General features: G+C 40.1%; 2 protein-coding genes across 2 annotated transcripts; both read right to left on the bottom strand.

Moving 5' to 3' along the window:
• Positions 1 to 12: 12 nt before the first annotated feature.
• On the bottom strand, positions 13 to 13,517 carry wipf3 (WAS/WASL interacting protein family member 3). The gene is made up of 8 exons (XM_036566946.1): positions 13,139 to 13,517; positions 10,016 to 10,097; positions 7,693 to 7,825; positions 6,810 to 6,962; positions 3,422 to 4,150; positions 2,437 to 2,577; positions 1,967 to 2,068; positions 13 to 1,536 (listed from the first exon to the last, which is right to left on the bottom strand). Exons 2-8 carry the CDS (start codon positions 10,079 to 10,081, stop codon positions 1,496 to 1,498), a joined length of 1,365 nt encoding a protein of 454 aa, XP_036422839.1. The 5' UTR covers positions 10,082 to 10,097; positions 13,139 to 13,517; the 3' UTR covers positions 13 to 1,495.
• A 2,177-nt stretch (positions 13,518 to 15,694) lies between these two features.
• On the bottom strand, positions 15,695 to 20,158 carry LOC118805838 (proline-rich protein 15). Its single transcript, XM_036566947.1, has 2 exons — positions 19,594 to 20,158; positions 15,695 to 17,818 (listed from the first exon to the last, which is right to left on the bottom strand). The coding sequence occupies exon 2, from the start codon at positions 17,805 to 17,807 to the stop codon at positions 17,403 to 17,405; it is 405 nt and encodes a 134-aa protein (XP_036422840.1). The 5' UTR covers positions 17,808 to 17,818; positions 19,594 to 20,158; the 3' UTR covers positions 15,695 to 17,402.
• Between the last annotated feature and the right edge of the window lie 1,864 nt (positions 20,159 to 22,022).

Here is a 22,022-nt window from a genome sequence, read left to right on the forward strand (position 1 = left end):
CAGGAAATTTGCTCAAGTTAGACAGTTATTTATTCAGGCATGAGTTATAACAGTGATTTACATTGAGATTCATTCCAGTTGATGGCACTGTTTCCCAGAGTGTATTGTGAGCATGTCTTTATACAACTTGATCAGACAAAATTCAGACTAAACTGTCCTGCATCTTATATAAAATGTCATGCATTCATATTTGATATTGAAGAGACAAAAAGAAACCAACACACTCATACAAACAGTCTCACTCATTTTAGTATGAAAAAATAATAAAGTCCTCTGCTTTGCTACTTAGAGCTCTGCCTCATTGATCAAATATAACTTTAGGTGGTGTAAATGAGAAAAAATTAAAGCAGGTTAAGTTTAGTTTAATTCATAGAGGTTCAGTCAGTCCATATTCATTACAGCTGCTCTCTTTTCACGGTGTGTCTCTTTTTTGTGTGTGTATCTTACAAAATATGTGGTTCAAACATGACCTCTCAAGGCTCCGTCATAGAACATAAAATGACATCCAGTTTCAGGTTCAAAATGGTCTTATACAAAAGACAGAAATAGTTTCAAACCAGCATGTCCTCAGGTTATTGTGTGAAGATTTTAGCAAAACATCTTTTAGCTATTAGTTTGAAAGCTCTTGGCTCTGTTAGCTTCATTTAGTTGTGTACTTTCACCTGAATGGGAGTACAATGATGTACAGAAACATCACTATCCTCAACAGTCAAAAGGACAGGACTTGCAAACGAAATGAAATAGTTTCAGTTGAGCTATTAGATTAGATGTTCTGTTCTTTATCAGGTCTGACCATAAGATACAGATGTTAGAGTTCTGCACTTCTGCATAAGTGGTATATTAACATTTTTAAAAGCAATTTTGCTGTCTTTTTAAATCTTGTGGAAGCATGGAGGGGACTATCTGTACTATCTTACTCACATTCTGTCATGTCACATCTCACATTTCACCACCAAGCCTGGAAAATGTTTGTTTTTGAGGAAAGCACTGACTTATCATTGTAAACATCATCAACTTAGCATTCTTAGATACACATTACACAAAAAAGCATAATCTCTCTGTCTGCCCTTTATCCATCCGCTAATGCATCATTCTGCTCCTAGGACTGATATGATAATGACAGAGACCCATTCAAGGGTATTGTAAGAAAAGTTAGGTGTGATACAGTATATACAGCTAGAAGTTGCTAATGTTAATGTCAGTTTAAAATACTATGAGGTTTTGAGATGGACAGTAACTCCACTATCCCAAGAATGTGAGAGCTCTTCCAAAATCAGGCCTGTGGCTTTGGTTAGTGGTTAGGACGCTGTGCATTATTGCCAAAAGTCATTTTTTTAATTAGATCCAGAAGTCTATAATGAAAATTCCGTGTCTGAGGCAACATATTGCACAAATTTACAGAGATGACTTTGGAATTGTGTTCTCCTCATCAACAAAGACAATGATAAGAAAAGTGGTCTGATTTAGTTTAGCACCAAGCATGACATCCGTACTTTCATCTTAAATATGTCTTCATGCCAGGAGGCTGAGATGACACTGTGGGGAAAAAGAATATCACACTTTTGAATGAAATGAAGCAAAGTGAATGATCACTTTATACACTTTATATTAGCATTACTTACCGAACCATTCCTTTATCAGTGTAATACCAGATTTCTGAAAGCAGTAAGGGTCTAAAGACAACATCACTTGTGCTTTACTCAGTTTGGCTGTGTACATTTGGTGCTGAGCTCAATTTAAGGTTTATAAGTGTTGTAAATTTTATGCACAACATGTAAGCATATAATATTTATATATTCATAATAATATTTTAGAACATTGCATCTCAGAGAGATTGACAGTTTGCAAATCTGGTTCAAGGTTGTGTATATATGCACTGTGTCAGCATGGAGCTTAATGTGAGTGAACCTGGAATTGTTTATCCTCCACAAACCATATTCATACACAGATATAAAGACTGTTGTACCTCTGTTCTCTTTGCTTGGGTATATTCTTGGGAAGGGCTTGAACTCTTCAGGAGGAGGGAAGTCCTCAATTGGGTGGAACTGAAACTTAGATTCAAAGTCATCTAAAAAAAAAAGTAATGATTATGAAAATAATGAATGTGGCTTGGTATGAAAGCAATAATTAGCATATTAATTCTCTCACTCAGTGTTACATACAGTAGCTCACTTTATCAGATGTGATGGTAAAGTGGCCAATCAGTTACATTAACTGTTAAACTGCCAACTATTATAAAATCCACAACCAGACTTCAGTCTGAAGTCCTACTTTGAATACAACCTGAGTAAAGGATGCTAAGGTTGCTATAGCAACAGAGGCATGTTTTTCTGATCTTGTGTGCTCACTAATGCTAGCTTGCGTTAGTAACAATTCTGTTTTCTTGATCCAATTTAATTTTAATTTTAATTTCTTAATTATTATTAGGGAGTTTACCGAGGCTGTGCAGGAGTCCGTTCCTCAATGAGCTGGGTGGAGCTGGAGGCAGAGGTGGGGGTGGAGGTGGGATTCTGCAGGACAATTCAGTGGTAGGAGAACGGGCAGGTGGAGCAGGGGGAGGAGCCAATCGGCCAGCACCTGCAAATTAATCATGTTTACAGGACACCTTGTTAAACCCAAGCTAAATCAAAGGCAATTTCAATCAGGACTGCATGATATGAACAAAATATCATATTGCAAATCCACTGCTACGTATCTCAGTTACAATTTACCTTGTGATTAATTACACAATGTGAACCACCGTTGTGACACAGTTAAAGACTGGCCTGCATTATTTTGTCAAACATTATTTACATTTTTGGGCCTTGATTCATGGAATGTTTGTGACTGATCAGGAAGCTTACAGCACACAATAAACCATTTTGTGATTGGTTAGAGCATTTAAAGAGCACTGAAATTAGTATTGCAAAAGCCAATATTGTAACAACAGTTAACAAACAATCTCCCAGAGGAAAAATTTATTGCTTAAATGTTCCTTGTTGATCGCCCAGGAGACTTAATGATAATTCTCTTAAAATTAGACAAAAAGGAATGAGATAAAGGTGAGATAACAGTTCAATCGAAGTGTCAGTATCTTGGCAAATCTGAGAACAATGTTAGATCTCCACTAAACCTCAAAAGCAGACATGTGAGGTTACTGAGGTCTTTTGCTCAGGAGAAATATCTGAGCAGCAGAAGACTTAGTCTCCTTTTTCTTTCTATATGATCCTATTGTAGTCTAGGAGGAACTATATTAAGGAAATAATTTTTGATTTTTCTTTCATGTGGGATATTGAGCAGCCTTAGTTTCATCATTAGTACAGCAGGTCATCTACAAGATGCTAAGGCCAGTCTTTATCTAACAGAGTGTCCTTATCCATTATAATCCAGGCAAAGAAACTTTAATGACAGAAACCTAAGTTCCTCCAGAATGAGACTGTACCTGCACTCCTGGGTACTGCAGGGGGCCTCCGGCTGGGCGCAGTGCAGGGGTAAGAGGGGGGCAGTGGGGGAACTGAAGGCCTGTATGATGGTGGGGGTATGGTTGGTGCTTTAGGAGGCAGTGGTGGTGGAGGTGGGGGTAGAGACGAGGGAAGACTGGGCGCAAAAGATGCAGGCAGAGGCGGAGGAGGAGGTGGAGGAGGAGAGCCCAACTGACTGTCCCTGCAGTTCCCAAACTTAGTGTCTGATAGGACTAGAGATGGAGGTGGGGGGTAGAAGAACCCAGATGACCTATCAGGAAGCAAGGAGGGAGGGGCTGAGGGAGGTGGGGGCGGAGGCGGAGTTGTGGGCATAGGGATAGAGTGTGATTGGACAGGTAACCAGGTGGGCTTGGTGATTTGGGAAGGAGGGGGCGGAGGTGGACAGGAAGGGAGAGGAGGAGGTCTGTTACTGGCCCGTTCTGGAAAAAGTGATAAAGGAGGAGGTGGAGGAGGAGGAGGTGTGGAGGTGGGCGCAGAGGATGGAGGCTTAAAGCTTGGAGGTGCAGGCTGGCTGGGGGAAGGTGGAGCTGTGTACGAGGAGGCAGGGCGTGCTTTAGTGAGAGAGGAGGACCTTTCTAAAGGTCTGTGGGAAGGAGAGAGGTCTGGGGTGCTGCGCCTTAAACTTTCTCCCTGAGATGGCAGGTTCCACAGCGGCTGCTTCAGACTGGCAGAGGAGCCAGATCGAGACACTGACAGACAAACAAACAAATAAACATACTCACAAAGAGGGACAGAAACACACAAACTTCAGTTCTACCATGTCCTCTTATCACCTCTATCACCAGGAGAGCTGCAAATAATGATGATTTCTGTAAGTGATTAACCTATCAATTATTACTTTTTCCTAATGAACTATTATCAACTACAAGATCGTAGGCTAGTCCTTGTGTAACAGATAGCCGTCTTCTGTTATTATTGGTTCCTTCAGTTCCTCTCACTTTGCCGCCACTGACATTTAACTAAAGGACAGAAGCTATTTTGCTCCCCTGTGTTTCAAGGATTGCATTGCAATCTGTCAGGATTATTGCCTGAATCAAAACCTCATATTCCTGGAATGTAAACTTATATAGAAGTAGGAAAAACACTCTTAACATTACTATACAATGATATAACAAAACTTTATTCACTTTATTGGACTATTTCTGATGACATTAAATGTTTACACAACATAAACGGTGTAAAAATAGTAATAATGTAATGAGTAGAGCTGGCCTGAATAATTAGAATACTCAAGCACTTGTTATTCAATATGTTGGCATTCTTTCTCTATTTAGTATTCAGATGCTTTGCCTTTTTAAGCCACCAAAATTGTAAAATCGTAAAACAAATTTAATTAATAAAAGCCTTTAGATAGGACAGTTCTGACTAATATATGGAAATGTTAAAGAAATATACATGTATATACACTAAATGGACAAAAATATTGGGACACCTACACATTACACCAACAGAAGCGTTTATGACATCCCATTCCAAATCCATAGGCATTAATATGGAGTTGGTCCTCCCTTTGCAGCTATAACAGCTTGCCCTTTTCTGGGAAGGCTTTCTATAAGATTTTGGAGTGTGTCTGTGGGAACTGTTGCCCATTCATCCAGAAGAGCATTTGTGAGATCGGACACTGATGCTGGATGAGAGGGCTTGCAACCTCTGTTCTAGGTCAGGGCTCTCTGATGGCCAGTCAATTTCTTCCACACCTAACTCACCCATGCCTTCACTGACCTTGCTTTGTGCACTGGGGCTTCAGTCATGCTGGAACAGAAAAGGGTCTTCCCCTTTTTTATTTTATTCACCTGGCAATGGGTGTACCTGAAATACCTGAACTCAATAATTAAGAGGTGTGTCTCAATACTTTTGTCTATATAGTTTATATACATTTTCTCTTATTCTTCTTTCTTTTCTAATTAAACATTTTTTACTGCAGGTATAAATTTGACAGCACAAACAGCAGATCTGTTTATTGAAACAAAATCACAATTACAAGTTTTCACTGCTGTGTCAGAGAAGAGTCTCTTCCACACACTGTTAGTACAGCACAGGAGCTGCTCTTAAACTGCCACAACAACAAGGTAAATTATCATTAGTACATTATTATTTTAAATATAGTTTATAACACTATAGAAAGTGAGTGTGTGATCTGACTGGATCTCTGTTTCATTCATGTGTAGTTGAAAAAACAGGCTTGCATTTTGACAAAGTTAAGACACATATCTAGCCTGTAACGCACCAAAAATAAAAATCCATGTCTACACTTTTTTATGTCAACCTCTGAACAATACAACAGTGTATTAGGACTAGATGGGGTTAGGGCTGGGCGATAAAATGACAACGATAATTATCGTGATATAACTTTTCCTCGATTGAGCGATAATACATGTTCGATAAATGTTCGATATAATACACCATTCTCACACTTCCGGAGTTATACGTTCCCTGTTTGAGTGGAGCGACAGGCGATCTGTTCTCCTGTGACCGAGTGTGAGTGATGAGATAAGTGGCATAACTGTACTGTCCTACAGTGAACTCACCTCTTTCCTAACATCCTAACCAGCTTTAGCAGCGTTAAATCACAACCCTCACAACTACAGCTCTGTTACAGCGCTCGGACAATCATATTTAAGTATTAGTGCATTCCCAAGCAACGAAAGTGAAAGAAAGAAGTGGGTTCATGTAAATTACAGCCCTGATTTAAACGAAAGTAAACTGAGGAAGCTGTGAGGCACTGGAGAGCGGGAGAGTGCTAGCTTTCCAGGCTAGCTGTTCTTAACAGCTGGCTAACTTGAAGCAGCGCTCTTTCACTCGCACAGCATGGCGAATTGATGATTCTGTAGATCAAACACGACACAAAAGCACCGCTTTCAGTTTAAACGTACCTAAAAAGAGGACTCTGTTTGTCTGGTGTTAGATATATTGCGGTTCACCACTTAAACTACTACGATAGTATAGAGAAATCCAGTTGTCGCCAGCTGGTGTCTGAATACTGTGATGTCATTTGTAACGGGGTAGCCGAGCGCTCGTCACCAGCTAAAAATAATCTGTTTTCTTTCTTAAATTATGACTATTACAAAATAGCCATGCTTTTCCAGCTGTAAAAACAGCTCAGCAGACACTTTCTCCCACTCTCCCGTGACAGATTTGTGAAATGTTCCACTGTTTGGCGAGTGTTTGTCGTGTTCCGACCATAAAGTTTAAAACAGCAAGTAACCACCCAGGAGCAAAAATCAGCCTTCAAACTTGAAAGAAATAAAGATATGACATTTATCGCGGTATGTATTGATATCAAACAATATGAATTTTGTTTATCGTGATAACATTTTTGGCCATATCGCCCAGCTCTAGATGGGTTACCTGAACTGTGGTGTGAGCTTTTGTCTCTCTGTCCAACTGGCCTGAGGACAGGAAACCCTCCAGCAAAAAGCCCACTCAAAGTGGGTCCCTGTGCAGGTGGTCCACTAGAGCCTCCACCACTCCCACTGCCATCCACACTGCTCACTTTGGGCTCTGGAGATTAATGGGTATACACACATACAACAGCCAGTTGGTTAGGGTTTAATATCTAGCACCCTTCCCTGAATTCTGTTTCATCTTCATTCCCTCACTTCTCTCCATCTGTCTGTAGTCTGTATCTGCTGCTCTGCATTCCTTCCTATAATGACACGTGTGAGTGAGAGCCACTGGTGGACCTTGGCATTAAATATAGCTCTGTCACAGATAAGCCAGGACTTATCAGCAGACAGAACCCTCTCCCTCTCTCCTCTCTCCCCATTCTCACTGTATGAATCAGTCTTTTACACATCTTCACATTTGAGTAATTATGCAGATGTGGTGCAGACTTCTAGGCTGACACAACATTTCTGACCTTAGCCCAGGAATGTGTACCACTCATGTAGAACTGAAACAGTACTCTAAAACTCTTGTAACACAGGTTATTTGTTAACTGGTTTTTCAGGTCACCAAGAAACAACTTCACTAATGACTCAGAGAGCGTGATCTAACACTGTGATAAAAAGGCAGAGCTGCCCAAACTATCAAATCAGACAGTCTAGATGTTTTAGTTTTCCAGATGTAAGATCATGCAGTCTAAACCAGATCATCTGACCAGGCCCTGACACACAAACAGAGTCAAGCCTGTAAACAAACTGATTGAGCTCAAGTGACCATAACTTCATTCCTTCAACTGAATCACATAAACCTGGCAGATTTAATGTGAGATGTTTTAATTTGGACTCACTGTCGAGAACAGGGGCGCTGCGGTCATTGACCTGAGTGACCTTCTTCAGTCTGATCCCCTTATGTATGTCTGCAAGGAGCGCACTGCGACCTCCTCCCTCAGAGTGCTGGATTTTAGGAGGCTCAGATTGTGTCTGGAGGAGAAAAAGAGAGAGAGAGAGAGAGATGAGTGAGTGAATTTATGATAGCTGTTATGACACTAACACGTCGGCAAGAATATACTCAAGATTCATTTCACATTCAAGATGTTGAGAGTGGGGAAACAAGTATTCAGACACTTTTGTTTTTGTTATTTAATATCCTTCCAGCAGCATTAGTACTTTGTTGCAAAGCCAATGTTGGCAGTTACTGCTTTGAGACATCTATAGTAAGAAGTAATTAGCTTTTTGCAGCATTGTGGTTCAATTTTGACACATTATTCTTGGCAAACCATCTTCCACAAGGTTACGAGAATCCCTCTGATAGACTCTTTTCATAATTTTAAAATCCTCCATAAATTTTCAGGACTTCAGGCAGAAACTAGTCTTGAGTTATTTTGGCTGTATGTTTGGGGCCATTGTCTGATAGAAATGTTTGTTTTCTCCTTAGATTCAGTTTATTGGTCGATGAGGTTAAACTTTCCTCTAATATGTCTTAGTATATTTCCTTCAATTGTGTGTAATGCCCTAATAATAGCAGCCTTATATCATGATGTTCCCACCTCCATACTTCCATACGCTGTGGGCATGTTGGTCTTGGGATCATATGCATGTCTGTCTTTTTCCAACAAACACAACCAGTCGAATTATTGCAAAATAGTTCTATTTTTGTTTTATCTAACCAGAGTACATTGTTCCAAAAGAGCTCTGATTGTCTAAATACTTTAGCAGACAAGTTCTACATGGGTTATAAGAACTGAAATAATCACAGTGTAGTTCATTGCTTGTTGCCCTATGTCTCTGTGTAACTGCTGTTCCTGCTGCCTTCAGGTCATCCTGCAAACTTTTTCTTTGCAACTGTTTCCATTTTTGTATTGTTTATTAATGTTGTCTCTGAGAACTTTAGAATGCTCCTTCACCTTAGCCGTAATTGCTACTTGTTGCATGAAATCTTCCCAAACAATGGTAGTGTGTACTATAATAACACCAGATGCAATGTGCACAAGAACCTTTCTTGCAGCATTAATATCTAGAATTGATGTATTTAAAAGTACTTTTCCCCCCCTCACTGTAGCTAAACATTAACTTTTGAACTCCGGGCTTTTTAATCAGTTAATAGTTTTAAGACAGACTATTCACTGAACTACTATGAAACTCCTAATTTAAACATACATATACAGTGTGGACCCAATCTAAAAACCTGTTTCCCAGATGTCCCTCCAGTGGAGTTTACAGCCTTCTTAACAGCTCTTCATGAGCTTACTAGACCAAAAATCTTTCACATGCATGATGTTCCTGTCCATTTTAGCCCGCTCCTTCAGTATCTTTGTGCTTCATGTACAAAGCAGAACACAACACTGACACTCTCAATGTGAAACAGCTCTCAATGTGAAACAGCAGGTGAAATGTTAAAATAGGCACACCTATTTTGGCTGAAACGTGCACCCAGTTTATAGCAGAATGGGCTAAAAAGGACAGGAAGAGACCGGAGCATTACTAACTTGACAGGACTGGTTATGAAGGCATTTTTTGTCCAGTGAGCTTATCTGTACTTTTTCTACAGTACCACCAATGGCAACACAGATGTATACATTTTATACATCTATCTGAAACCTAAACATTCCAAACTTCTGAATAGTAGTTTAGCATATAGTATATTGTGTTTTTATTGTGTGTTTATCCTCTGTTCTGATTTATGTTGTTTGACTGTTACATTCTTATGTTTTAATTTTATTACTGCTTTCATTTTAATATTGACTTGATATTAGTAATAGTTTTCACATGCTGTTTAAAGGTTCTATTATGAGGTCTCCTATCATTTGCTATTGTACAGCATCTTTAGGTAACTTCAAAGGTGCTTATAAATGTATTGCAGTGTTCAGAAGGACCAGAGGTGGCACTGTGCAGAGAGAGAGTTAAAAAGGAGGCATGAATTACCCATGAGAGACTGTAGAGAGCCAACTCTGAAAATGTGACACCACTGAGTGCCGTCTGCCCCAGCGTGTGTGTGTGTGTGTGTGTGTGAGTAATTTTATCTCTAATTAATAATGCAGGTCTGTCCAGGTGGTTCACAGGAGGAATGTGGCAATATGAAGTGACAGAATGGATGTGTGTGACTGTGAAAGTGTACATACACATGCACTGTTGCATGTCTGTGGTTTATCTGTTGGTTTGTGTGTATGTTACCTGTAATTGAGCTGGTGGGGGTGGTGGCGGAGGTGCTGGGGGAGGTGGAGGTGGAGGGACAGGCATGGCTGCCTTTGAAAACCTGTAAAATATGGATATAGTAAACCACTCATGTATACCTCATAATCCCCCACACTAACTTTATATGGCATCCTCAGGTTTTACTTGTTTTGAATTCTCCATGCACTAATTTGATCTGACAGCATTACTCTATAAGGGTTGTACATTTCTGACCTTTGTTTGATTTGATTGTGATTGTGATCTTTTGTAAACAATTCAATTCATTATGACACCTCAAGTTTCACCAATTCAGTTTGATTAAATTATTTTGGTGTGACTTAGAATTCTTTTAAAAACATATTGAACTCACTAACATGATTTACACAGGAGTGGAATATAGACAATAAAAATAATATGCCCAAGATAAACCCTAATTTTATGATTTCCTAAGGCTTCCTGTATAGGCCTGAAAATCAATGCCAATACAATACAGTGCTTCACATTCACAACAATAAAATTAGAGGATCTCTTCTCAGTCATAGTCCTGTAGATTCTAATATCTTAGATTTTGAAATAGTATTCATTTATAATGCAGCTGGTTAGGCATTTCTACTGCCCCACTACTGTATCAGACACATATAATATTAAGTCTGTGATATACAGGAATGGTTCTCAAAGTAGAAAAACTGTAATATATACACTATAGACTTATTATAATCCAATCCATTTTTCTAGCATCTTCTCTAAATTTTTGCAGATGGCTGTATTTTTATCCTTTTTGAACTCGTTTTATACAGTTATAATCATAAGATTTATTACTCAGTAACTACTGAAAATTATACAGTAGCTACAGTAAAAGGTTAGGGGTTACTCATTTCCCATTAAAATTAATATTTTCCATTGACTTACATTAAAAGTAAAGTATGTAAAGTAAAGTACATTCATCATGATGGCCCAAGTTTTTATCTCTGTCCCGCTCTGTTTCTCTCCCTCTACACTGTTACACATTCCAAATGTCAGCATGGACATGCTGTGGTCCATTGTTTTTTCATGTCACAGTGACCTCCCCCACTTCTTTCTCCATGAGACTCCAAGATGTGCTTGGCAGGAAATTTGTCCATCATGAGACGTGGCCAACAGGAATTCTGCTTCCTCTCAAGGGTAAAACCAGCTACTTCTCCCACAATGGCCGACAAAAAGGTCCTGGAGAGATCAGCGCAGAAGCTGCTCTTTTACATTCTGCTTCTCACCATGCAGGCCGTAACCTTAGCCCTTTGTGAGACTGAAAACGCTGGTCTCAGAGCAGTGTTAAATGTGAACTTCTTCCAAGAGCCCGAGAGATCAGGAATCAACAATGAAGGCTGTTGTTTGGGACGTGTAGCTGCCTAACCTCTGGCGAGGCCCACGGTCTCTCAGTGGTAGAAGTGGTACATTCTGTGGGTAAATGCATAGCTGAGCAGTGCAGCAGCAGTGTCCCTAAAAAGTTGTTATTAGTTTGGAATGTGTTGAGTTTCAGTTATGTCAAGTACATAAAATTAGAGGACAGAGTTGAAAAGAACTCATGAACATGAATTTGCATTTTATTGAAACCAGGGAGCTTCTATTCATACCAGTTTGATCACACAACTTGATTCTGAGGCACACACTTAAGAATAATAGGGTTATTTGGAGCGATGCCATAAAGGATCAGTTTGGTTCCCTAGAGAACCTTGCCATGGATGGTTATGTAATGAAACATTGTCATAAATGAGACAAGTGAGTGTGAAAAACTTTTTTAAAGTTAAAAGGACCTCTTGGGGGGCCAAATGCGATGTTTGGGGAGGGCCAAGGGCCAAAAAGATGAAACAATACGGAAGTAAAGAAGGAGGTGGGTTATATATCAGGTTTTTACAATTTTTTTCTGTATCAAATTATGCCATATGTTTTGTTCCTTGAAGTACTTACAACCTAAAAGATTTTTTAAATAAGAAATTGTATAAAAAAATGTTTTATATGGGCAACTTTTTGACTTCAGTCCTGGTTTATAGCAATTAAAGGTTTTTCAATCAAACCATTTTGGAACCTTATTCAGTTTTTAAGAGTAGAGGACAGATCATGAACTTGGGGAAATCCTGTGCTTGTTTTTGTGTTCCAGGAACATCACTGGAATTGATGTGAATGGCTTACTGAAACCTTCAGCTGCACAGCCCCCAGCATAAGTTGCATAAGTTCATTGTACCGGGCCTGGAGAAGCAGCGTGCCACTTGACAACAGCCTGCTTCCTGACGACACCCGCGTGATTCCCCAGAGTCTCATTAGGAACTTACACACAGTGCTGCTCACACAGTGCTTACTGCTGAAGAAAACATGCGGAAAATCAATTGTGATGATATAATAGGGAATAATACTATATTATAAAAGAATAATTTAAAGAGAGGAGATTTATTTGCACTGGAACCAGCTAACATCCAGCATGGGAGTCTGGACTAATCAAAGGTCAGGTAAACAAAGCACACACACAGACACACACACTCCCCTCTGCCAGGTGAAATGAGCATTCTTGGAAGCCTGGAATGCCCTGAACTAAACCTGAATCAAACAGGTGCTGCCTTCAAGGACATGAGATGACAACATCCTCTCTGTTTGACTTGAGACAAAACCCTTAAGCAAGAGCAGACATCAAACCAGACTTTGGGAGTTCTCCACTAACATTTGGCTTGATAAGCCAATGGGAGTAATTTAATGGCAATAAAGCAATGACATGCAGTATAAAGATTACCGGACACTCAAAAATCACATACAAGATAACAGACACAAGCAGGGACCTCAAAAAGAAGGACATACCATACTGTTTGAAACGATAAGAGCATAATACTTCGATTAATGAGGTAACTTGTCAGAGTGACCAACAGACTGTTAGCCTAATAACAGTTATTAACTGTTAGTGGTCGTACTTTTCATGTTATAAATGTATTTTCTTCTCTCAGTTTAACCAGCACTATGACTGACACTCGCCCACAGGTGACCAACTGAAACTGTAGGAAAGCCCACCCTGAACTAACGGTTCTGTTCATGAGGAAAGCCTGTGTAATGTAATCTGTTCACTATGTGTGCTGTCCGAGCTTGAATGAAGGGATAGTTTACCTCAGTTAGCAGGCGAAGGCTAAACTTCTCTCAGCTCTTCTCTCTCAGCGCTGCTGTGAGGCTGTGACCGCATAGCGCGCGCGCTGACCCGTGAGATACTGTTACTGCCGCCGAGCTCCGGTTAAAATTAGACAACTGCCATTCAAAACTTTACCACGGTCAGGCGTCCGCTTCTCATTTACGCTCCCCGAACTGAAAACTCATCTTCTTATTCGGCTTCAGCTATAAAAGAGACATAATAATGATGCGCGTGGCCCAAAACAGATAAATCAGCCCTCTGTCCGGCGCGTACAGCCAGTTCAGCGGTAAACTCACTGCCCGTCATTCAGTGCTGAACATCAGACTCCACTCAGAGCCGTTACCCACTCTGAACGCACGACGACAGCGTAACGCCATACGCAAATGAGATGACAAGAGGGCGGAGCTCCAGAGTCTTGCTGTAATATATAGCAGTGGTGGCAAACCACTCTTAAAGTCTTCAAGGGTGCTTTAGTAGAGGCAATGGTTCTGTGTAGAGCTATGAGTTCTATATAATGGTTCTTTACATGGTGAAATGGTTCTTAAGACTGATGGAGAATGTTCCTTTTTGAAAAGGGTTCTATTATTACAAGCTTGACTTCGTAACAATTGCAGATGTTATACAGAACCATTTTCAACAAGGATATATATAGAACCATATACAGCATGTTCTCCATCAGTCTGAAGAGCCATTTCACCAAGTAAAGAATCATTTGAGCATGAAATTGTTCTATATAGAGCTCATAGTTCTATACAGAACCATTGCCTTAACTAAAGAACCCTTGATGAACCACCTTTTTAAAGTGTGTAGCAAAGCACTGCAAGGGTTACAAAATAGACTGATGCTTCTTGTGAATGGATGTTGCAAACTGAATTTTAAATATAAGGCACAAAACTCTGAGTTCGTGGAACAACCATCTGGAACTTCTTACTATATCCAACATCTATCAGCTTAGGAGGTGAAGTTTGTTAGGAGCAATTTTTCTCTTTTTGTGGCATATTCCACCGAAAATAACCATTACAATATAAAAATAAAATATAATGCAAAAGCTCCCGTGCTGAAAAATACATAAACGATCAAAAGTGTCTGGTGGTGAATAATAAATATATTTGTTTTTCAGTTAAGTGTCTCCAGCTACTACTCATTTCTCTGTCCAAGCGACCAAGGAATATTAGTAAACTGACCACTGTCCACTACTACATTTTCCTGGCCAGTCGATCACATTCTGTGAACTTCATCCAGCCGAAAGCTCGCCTTCTTTATTTTCGTTCCTGACTGGCCAAGGCAAACTGTGACCGTCAGACAGAATCTGTGATATGATTGGCTGATGCAACAAATGATTGGCGGTGGCTCAGCCCAGTTCTGTGTGCTCGCAAACGGGCTCGACCTCTAGCGGTGGAGAGAGAGAGAGAGAGAGAGAGAGAGAGAGAGAGAGAGAGAGAGAGAGAGAGAGAGAGAGAGAGAGAGAGAGAGAGATTAAATCTAATTAAATCTAATCATAATTAAACCGTATTGATTATGTTAGCCATTAGCCACATGTAGGCTATTAACAGCATACAATATAGTTACTAGCTTTTCCCTTGTGCTTTATAAAGCATTAATTTATTTTAGGGGCACCCACTTAAATGTAGCCATTTTTTTATACATGTAATTTTTTGTTTGTTTTTGGAAATATATCCACATTAGAGCGGATAAAGGCCACTGGTGTAGTCTAAATCTGAAGATAGCACCCCTGTAGAGAGCCTATTTTAGGCCTCCTCAGGGAGGAAGGAGGGAGGGAGGGGAAGGGAAAGAGAGAGAGAGAGAGAGAGAGAGAGAGAGAGAGAGAGAGAGAGAGAGAGAGAGAGAGAGAGAATGCTGTGACACAGGGTGGATCAGGCCTAAGGATGACAGCCGTGGGCAAAGTGACAACTATTAAGCACAATAATACAGTTTTAAATACTGTAGCTCTAATAACATCTCATTCATGGCCAGTCTAGCTGCTCCACCCATTATAGTGATTACATTTTCACAGTTGTGAACAGAAGCCTATAGTCTGCACGCAAGCACTGTCTTGTACTGCTAGATATGAGCACAAGCCAAGCATATGAAAGGATGACCTTTTATTGTAATCCAAAACAGTATTTGTGTTTATTCAAAGTTCTTCATATACAGAGTTATGCATTTCAAAGACCTGATCACAATGGCAGGAGTGCAATGTTATGTCTTGTCATGTAAAGAGTTTCAAATCTGAAATATGTTCAAGCTCAATATGATATTAATGTTGCTTTTCACTTTTTTTCTTTAGTTATTTGCTTATAGTCCAGATTTTTATGTCTGTTGTACGTGGCCTTTTAAGACTACAGACCTAATACATAAAACACAATAAATGCATCTGGCCCACTTCCATATGTCAGTACTTCTGATGTCTTTCTTTTATCCCTGCTTACTGGGCTGTTTTCTTAGCATACCTGCTCCATCATTTCAAATTCACTAACAGCGTCTGACTCAGAAAATTATATATTTGGTAGCCAATGTAAAAATAATGTGTTCAGAAATCCTCTTATGAGTTTATTGGCACTTTATCAGTCTTGGCCTCACTGCAGATGTTCATTGTGGAAATATTGAGCAATCTCTTTACTTAACATGCATTGAGAGATGCATCCAATTTCACTCATTCTTCAATCATTTATTATTTATATTTATATAAATATATTTATATTTATTAAAATCTACTTAGTATTCACCTGTAACTGTCATTATATGAACCAAGCAACTATTCTTACATTGTTCTTCTGTAGATTGATTAAAACTTCATGATAAAATCTTCATTTTCTTATAAGAAAGACTTTTTCCAGTCTTTCTCATAACAGTCATTCCACCTTCATACAAATATAATGCATATATTATATAAAATCCTTCATAAAGCAAAAAGAAAAATCCAAAATGTATCAAGTGAACTTTTAACTAAAACATAAAAAAATACACTCATAAAAATGAAGGTGTCAAAAAAAAAAGAGTTCTTTGCACAATGCCAAAGAAGAACTATGTTCGGTTCTCTAAAGAGCTTTACAAATGGATGATGCATTAGAGAACCATTGTTGTAAATGAGATGTGTGAGTGCAAAGAACCTTTTTAAAGTTTAAATAACCTCCACATAACATAAAGAACACAATGTGAAGGTCATTTGAACCATGTATCACACTCAAAAATCTTTTTCTAACATGGTTCTTTAGGGGCTTTTCTATGGCATCACTCAAAGAACCTTTTGTGGCACCTTTTTTAAGTTTAAGTGTACACTGTTAGAAATAAAGGCACTGTGCTGGCACATTTCTCATTCATCAAGGCACAAACAATGTAAATGTACCCTCAAAGGTACAACAGTGGTTTTAAGGTCTAATTGTGTACTTTAAATACGTTTCCCCCCATGGAAAGATACATATCTGTACCTTTTCGTAACCTAATGTTTTAAAACACAACAATAAAATAAAAATATAATATAATTCCATGACCAAAGGTACTGAGATATACCACCCCAGTGACAAAAGGGGTACTGCCCCAGTGATAGTTTTGTACCTTTTTTTTTGAAAGTGCAATTTTCACAAATGTTACTTTCTTTTAGAAGGTTCTCTGCTCGCATTTGTTTATGTCAGCACCCTCTGCATCTAGAGAGCAAAATGGCAACTATTTTACTTCATATCAATATTTTACTTGATATCAATATATTGCATCTTCATTTCTTATGGGCCAAAAGTCTGTAGTACAAATTACAATAACTTAAGTGCAACACTTCAGTTCCTCAGGGGTAAAAAGCAGTTTAACAGAGTGACTTTGTCCACTGTAAATCCTTGAGGTTATCTGTTCCTGCAATTCTCTTCATAGTGATGGTCCCCTAGTAGCAGTGTATGGTCTTGTAGCACTCCTCCCCTGCACATTTTAAATGTTTTACCTGCTCTAATACCCCCACACTTGTTAAAATAAAGGTGCTAAAAAAAGGTTCTTTGAAAGAGTTCCTACAGGAGTCACTAAAGAATTTTGAAAGGATAGTTCTTTAAAGAACCATTTTGTAAATGCAAGTGTGAAGAAGCATTGTGAAGTCTGAAGAACCTCAGAAGGTTCTGTGGCAGTTAAAGCTATTATCCTTCTAGTTTTAAGAGTACACTGCATCTCATGAATGCTGAATCAGAGTATTAGAGCAAAGAAAACACTAGAATATGCAGGACAGGGAGTACGCCAGGACCAGGATTGGGAACCATGGTCTTCTAGTCAGCGTGGGGACTGTGTCTCTCCTTTACCTGTAGGATTTTGTGAGTCTTCGTAGTTTTGCGGCAGGCTAACGCGCATGTGCCGTTTCTCCTTGAAGCGGCCCGAGCGGGACACGCGCAGATTTCGACGGCTTGTGCCCTCACCGAATGTGGGCTGTACGGCTGAGTCGTCATATGTGTCTTCGTTTGACAGCGTGGTGCCCCCTGGCGCCTGCTGCTGAGGCTGTGGAACCTTCTGCTGCTCTGGCTTGGTGGGGCTCTCCTTCGTGGTAGACGTGTTGGTAGTGACAGTTGCCGAGGCAGCATGGGCTACCAGTTCTTGTTCCAACATGGCTGCTGACTCTCTGGCCGCCTTCCTTCTCTTCCCCGCAAACGACCTCCACCAAGGAGCAGTTTTCTCTGTCATTTTTTCACACCCTGGGTACAAACAGGCTACTGTCATCATCATGTCATGCAAAAGGTAAATAGTTTCTTTAGGGTACAGTTGGTACACTTGGTTAAAGTTCATCAGGTTCAGAATTCAGGCCTACCTGTGGTGAACAACTATGTCAATGGTTCCCAACTGTGGTCCTGTCATGACCCTTATCATGAATATCAATGGTGTTTTCCCTGCTCTAACACACTGCCTTCAAATGAGGGCGGATTGGTTAATTAGCTGACTTTCTGAACTATAGTGAGTAACAAGTCCTTCCCGAGTTGACATGGGGTAGAGTAAGGTTAGAACAGGGAAACTGCTAAATTCTAAGATGTGTAGGGTAGGGGTACTTCTAAACCAGAGCTGGGAACCTCTGAAATATGTATATATATGATTCTGTTGTTCTCAGAACTAAACCTTGTATCTCCAAAATGGCAACTTTACAGGAGAAGGAAAATACTTAGTTTACTGTTAATGTAAGTCAATGGAACCAGACTTTTTTCCAAGTCATTTTGGGTCATTTCTTTTGGTCCATTCATTATGAAGTTTACACACAATGTAAAAGTCAACAGGCATTTTTGAATTATGTCAAAAACAGCAGCGATGTTTTGTTTTAACTTAAAAATACTTAAATACTTTTAACTTATAAATATTTTTTACAGTGTACCTAAAAGGTACATTCGGCCAAATGACAAAAGCATCTCTACATGTGTTTTAAACATGCCTACTTGCCTCTTACAGTGCCGCTGCCGTAGTCTCTAGAATGACATCTTCCTATTTAAAGGCTAATTTTGAAAGTGCCTTGGGGTGAATACCTGAGGAATGGCTCTTTATTTATTTATTTTCCCACTAGCTGGCTGAATTCTACCTTTAACATCTGATGACCAGTTGATGTTAGCTCTATTACTAATGCTAGCTAGCACCACAGATGTATTTTTCAGCCTCTAAATCAGTGGCTAGCAGTCAGGACTTGTTGCGTGAATCCCAAATGTTGTGTGATGTTTTTTTGCGTAATGCATGCTGGGAATTGTAGTGAGAGAACACTGATGGAAGAAAACACAAAAATTATACAAAATTGTGAATTCTGTTTAACAGATAAGGCTGAGTGGTTCAATGCCGTACTACAGAATACTAAATAACCCAACAAATTCTAGTTGTAGGCCAGGAAATCTCTTTAACCAAGTGTTGGCATGTTGACCAAAAAGCAACACTTAAGATTCAGCAGCATTTTATTAAGGCTCAGTAGGTTTAATAGTATAAGTTGGCAGTGGTAAAAACCGTTTACTGCTGTTTTTCTTGGTTATTGGGTAACAGAAGATGATGTTGTTCACGTAATTTAGTGTCTGTCAGCATGGCTACACTTGGTTAAGGTTCAGAAGGTTCAGAAGTCTAAGCTGTCTGTGGTGAGCAACTTTCACTGAACTACTGAGCACTGCTTTTACAAACTACATTACAAACTCCATGTGGTTATGGGCTACAGATCCACAGACGTTCACCTCTTTTGGTGACTGTCACTGTCAGCATGGCTCAACAGTGGTTAGTCCATTAACCCATCTGAGTAGGTTAGTAAATCTGTTTTTGTAAACAGAAATGCTGTTCACCACGTCTAAACCTGCTGAACCTGAACCAGGTGATAGCCTCCAACTTCTTTTGATGACGGTTAGCACGGCCACAGTCCCCCTGAGGCTTTTGTTTGTTGCTAAACCCCCTTGAGGCTTTTTATAGGCAGTGATTCACACTGCTAGAACGAAGCTGCTCATCTGCTTCAGCGACTCACCTGGATGTGGTAGGAGAACACGAGAAGGGCTAAAAAAACACCCCAGCTGTGGAGTGTGAGGAGCGAGAGAGAAATGAAAGTCCGAACGGGCTGACAGGTATGGCAGGTAGGCTGCCCCGGTGCTCGCTCAGCCCTCAGCTGCTGGAGAAACTGGAGAAACCACCACGCGTCATATTTAGTCTTCTCTGAGTCCACACTCCTCATAAACGTAGAGTTACAGCGTTTTTAGGAGTTCTCTGTCTCAGCTGAACTTTCTCCACCAAAAATAGTCAGGAGTGATTTTTACGCCTCTCCGGTTTTGAGACTTTATAGCGTCGTCGTGTTTTACTCCAGTCTTCAGATTCCACCTCCGAAACTGGCACGAGCGCACCTGCTCTGTGTTTCCATTGGACGAGCAGCACGAGGATCGGTCACGTGAGTGGGACTCAGGTAGGCCCGAGTGAAGCGGTGGGCGGGGCCTGAGCGGTTGCCTCGGTAACGCACCGCGAGTCTCTTTCTTCCCCTCGGCGAAACTTTTTCTTCTCTCTCCCTCCCTCTCTCTCCCTCCCTCTCTCTCCCTCTCCCACTCTCTCTCTCTCTCTCTCTCTCTCTCTCTCTCTCGCGCGTTAGGTGGGGAGCATTCTTCAGCGCGTTAAACAAATGAACCCAACCCTTTACTACAATGTCGGCGGCTATTGAGAGTCTTCATGCTGCAGTTTATAAAAGCAGCCTCGCTAAAGTCCGCCGTCATCATCTCTGACGTGCGCTTTAGGAGCTGTCGAAAGCTGCTTTAGTCGAGGTTTTGAGCGCTGCTGGCTGACCAGCCGCCGCTAAACAGTTATAACGTCACTTCCACATCGTTAGCTGCTCAGGCTACGGTAAACACAAGGGCTTTATTCTGTTTGGCCGTGCTGAATGCAGAATGCGGTGAGTGGGCTAGAGCTGCAGCGCTGCTGTGTTATTTCTGACACGACTATGAATGACTGAATAGACTGACTGCTGGCCTGGCGTGCAGTATATCAGACATAAGATATGCTTTTAGCCTGCTTCTGTTGTATGTTATAACTCTGTTAATGTTTTTCCAACTATGAATGGGATTTTAGACTGTGACTGAGGTTTCCGTCTGTATAACTCACTGAAAAACTGTGAAAAAGTTGAGTCAACTTAAAATTTACTTTACAGCTTTTTAAAAAATTTGAGCCAACTAGGAACAATTAGAGTTCATCAATACCCCCAGGACAAACTGACTTTTAAAAGCTGTGAAATAAGTTGCTTTAAAATGGTAAATTTTTTTTAGAGTGTACACATGTACATACTGTAGCCAGTTTAAAGTTGTAAGAGATACCACCAACAATAAAGCATTACTTCATATACATTTCAACATATATGTGATATTTTTGACAGAAAAAATGGCTTGCATTTGTTCAAGTATAAATTCACCTTAGAAATCAATGAAACACAGGGTACGTAGTGTAGATTGTGCATGTAATATTAACTACTTCTGGGACTTAAGAACAGGACAGGTTGGCCACATTTAATATTTTAGGTCAACTGGCTTTTTGAATTCTGGGCTTTTACTTTTCAAATCATTATATTACACCAAGATCCTTCCATATTTTGCTCCAACAGCAACAATCTCCATGTATATACTCTCCATATGGACATATATAATAATTCCAATAACTCCAAATACACAAGTTATACTGCTATAAATAAAAGTGTATGCAAATAAATTTAACAAGCCTCTCTCTCTCTCTCTCTCTCTCTCTCTCTCTCTCTCTCTCTCTCAGTCTCTCTCCCCCTCTCTCCTGTAAGTGGCATCTCCCCATAAGTGACATCAACATTCTTAAACTATAGGCTGAAAGACAGACAGTTATTAGTCCATCACAAAGATATTTAAAGACTGTGTGAGGGATTCCCATGTCCCTGTGGTTTACTCTTGCAACATGCCCTGTCACTCATGGCTGATCCTGACGTAAGTTTGCTGTTGTACAGACGACTGAAACACTGACAGTTTCAGTGGTGCTGGCAGCCAAGCATGTTCCACAGCTTTCACTTCACCACAGTGACCATTCAAAAGATTATGGTCAGTTTCCTTAATTCAGCTATATGTCTTCTCCTCCCTCCCTCTCTGTCTCTGTCTCTCTCTGTCGCTGTCTCTCTCTCTCTCTTTCTCTCTCTCTCTCTCTCTCTCTCTCTCTCTCTCCCTCTCTCTGTCTTTCTGCTCTTCTAAGTATTCACATTCCACACATTCCACTCATTGACATGCCCTCTGTAAGTGTTTTTTCTGTGTTTATCTCTGTCGAGGTTCTTCCTGTATATTGTATCTTCACTCATATCTGTCTCTCATTGAAGAGGAGGTTGAGGGGGGACATCACCAATTTTTCAAAATTTCTACATAATGAAATGGCTAAGATGTTAACAAAGTCTTTCAGAATGGTTTGATGTGA

Source organism: Colossoma macropomum, unplaced genomic scaffold, assembly GCF_904425465.1.
Source record: "Colossoma macropomum unplaced genomic scaffold, Colossoma_macropomum, whole genome shotgun sequence".
NCBI lineage: Eukaryota > Metazoa > Chordata > Actinopteri > Characiformes > Serrasalmidae > Colossoma > Colossoma macropomum.

Coding starts and splice junctions, on each gene's coding strand:
- LOC118805838 (XM_036566947.1), bottom strand. CDS start 17,807: ATGACAGAGAAAACTGCTCCTTGGTGGAGGTCGTTTGCGGGGAAGAGA.
- wipf3 (XM_036566946.1), bottom strand. CDS start 10,081: ATGCCTGTCCCTCCACCTCCACCTCCCCCAGCACCTCCGCCACCACCC. Junction 2,069..2,436: donor CGGACTCCTGCACAGCCTCG/GTAAACTCCCTA, acceptor TTTTTTTTTTAG/ATGACTTTGAATCTAAGTTT. Junction 1,537..1,966: donor CCCAAGCAAAGAGAACAGAG/GTACAACAGTCT, acceptor TTTTCCCCACAG/TGTCATCTCAGCCTCCTGGC.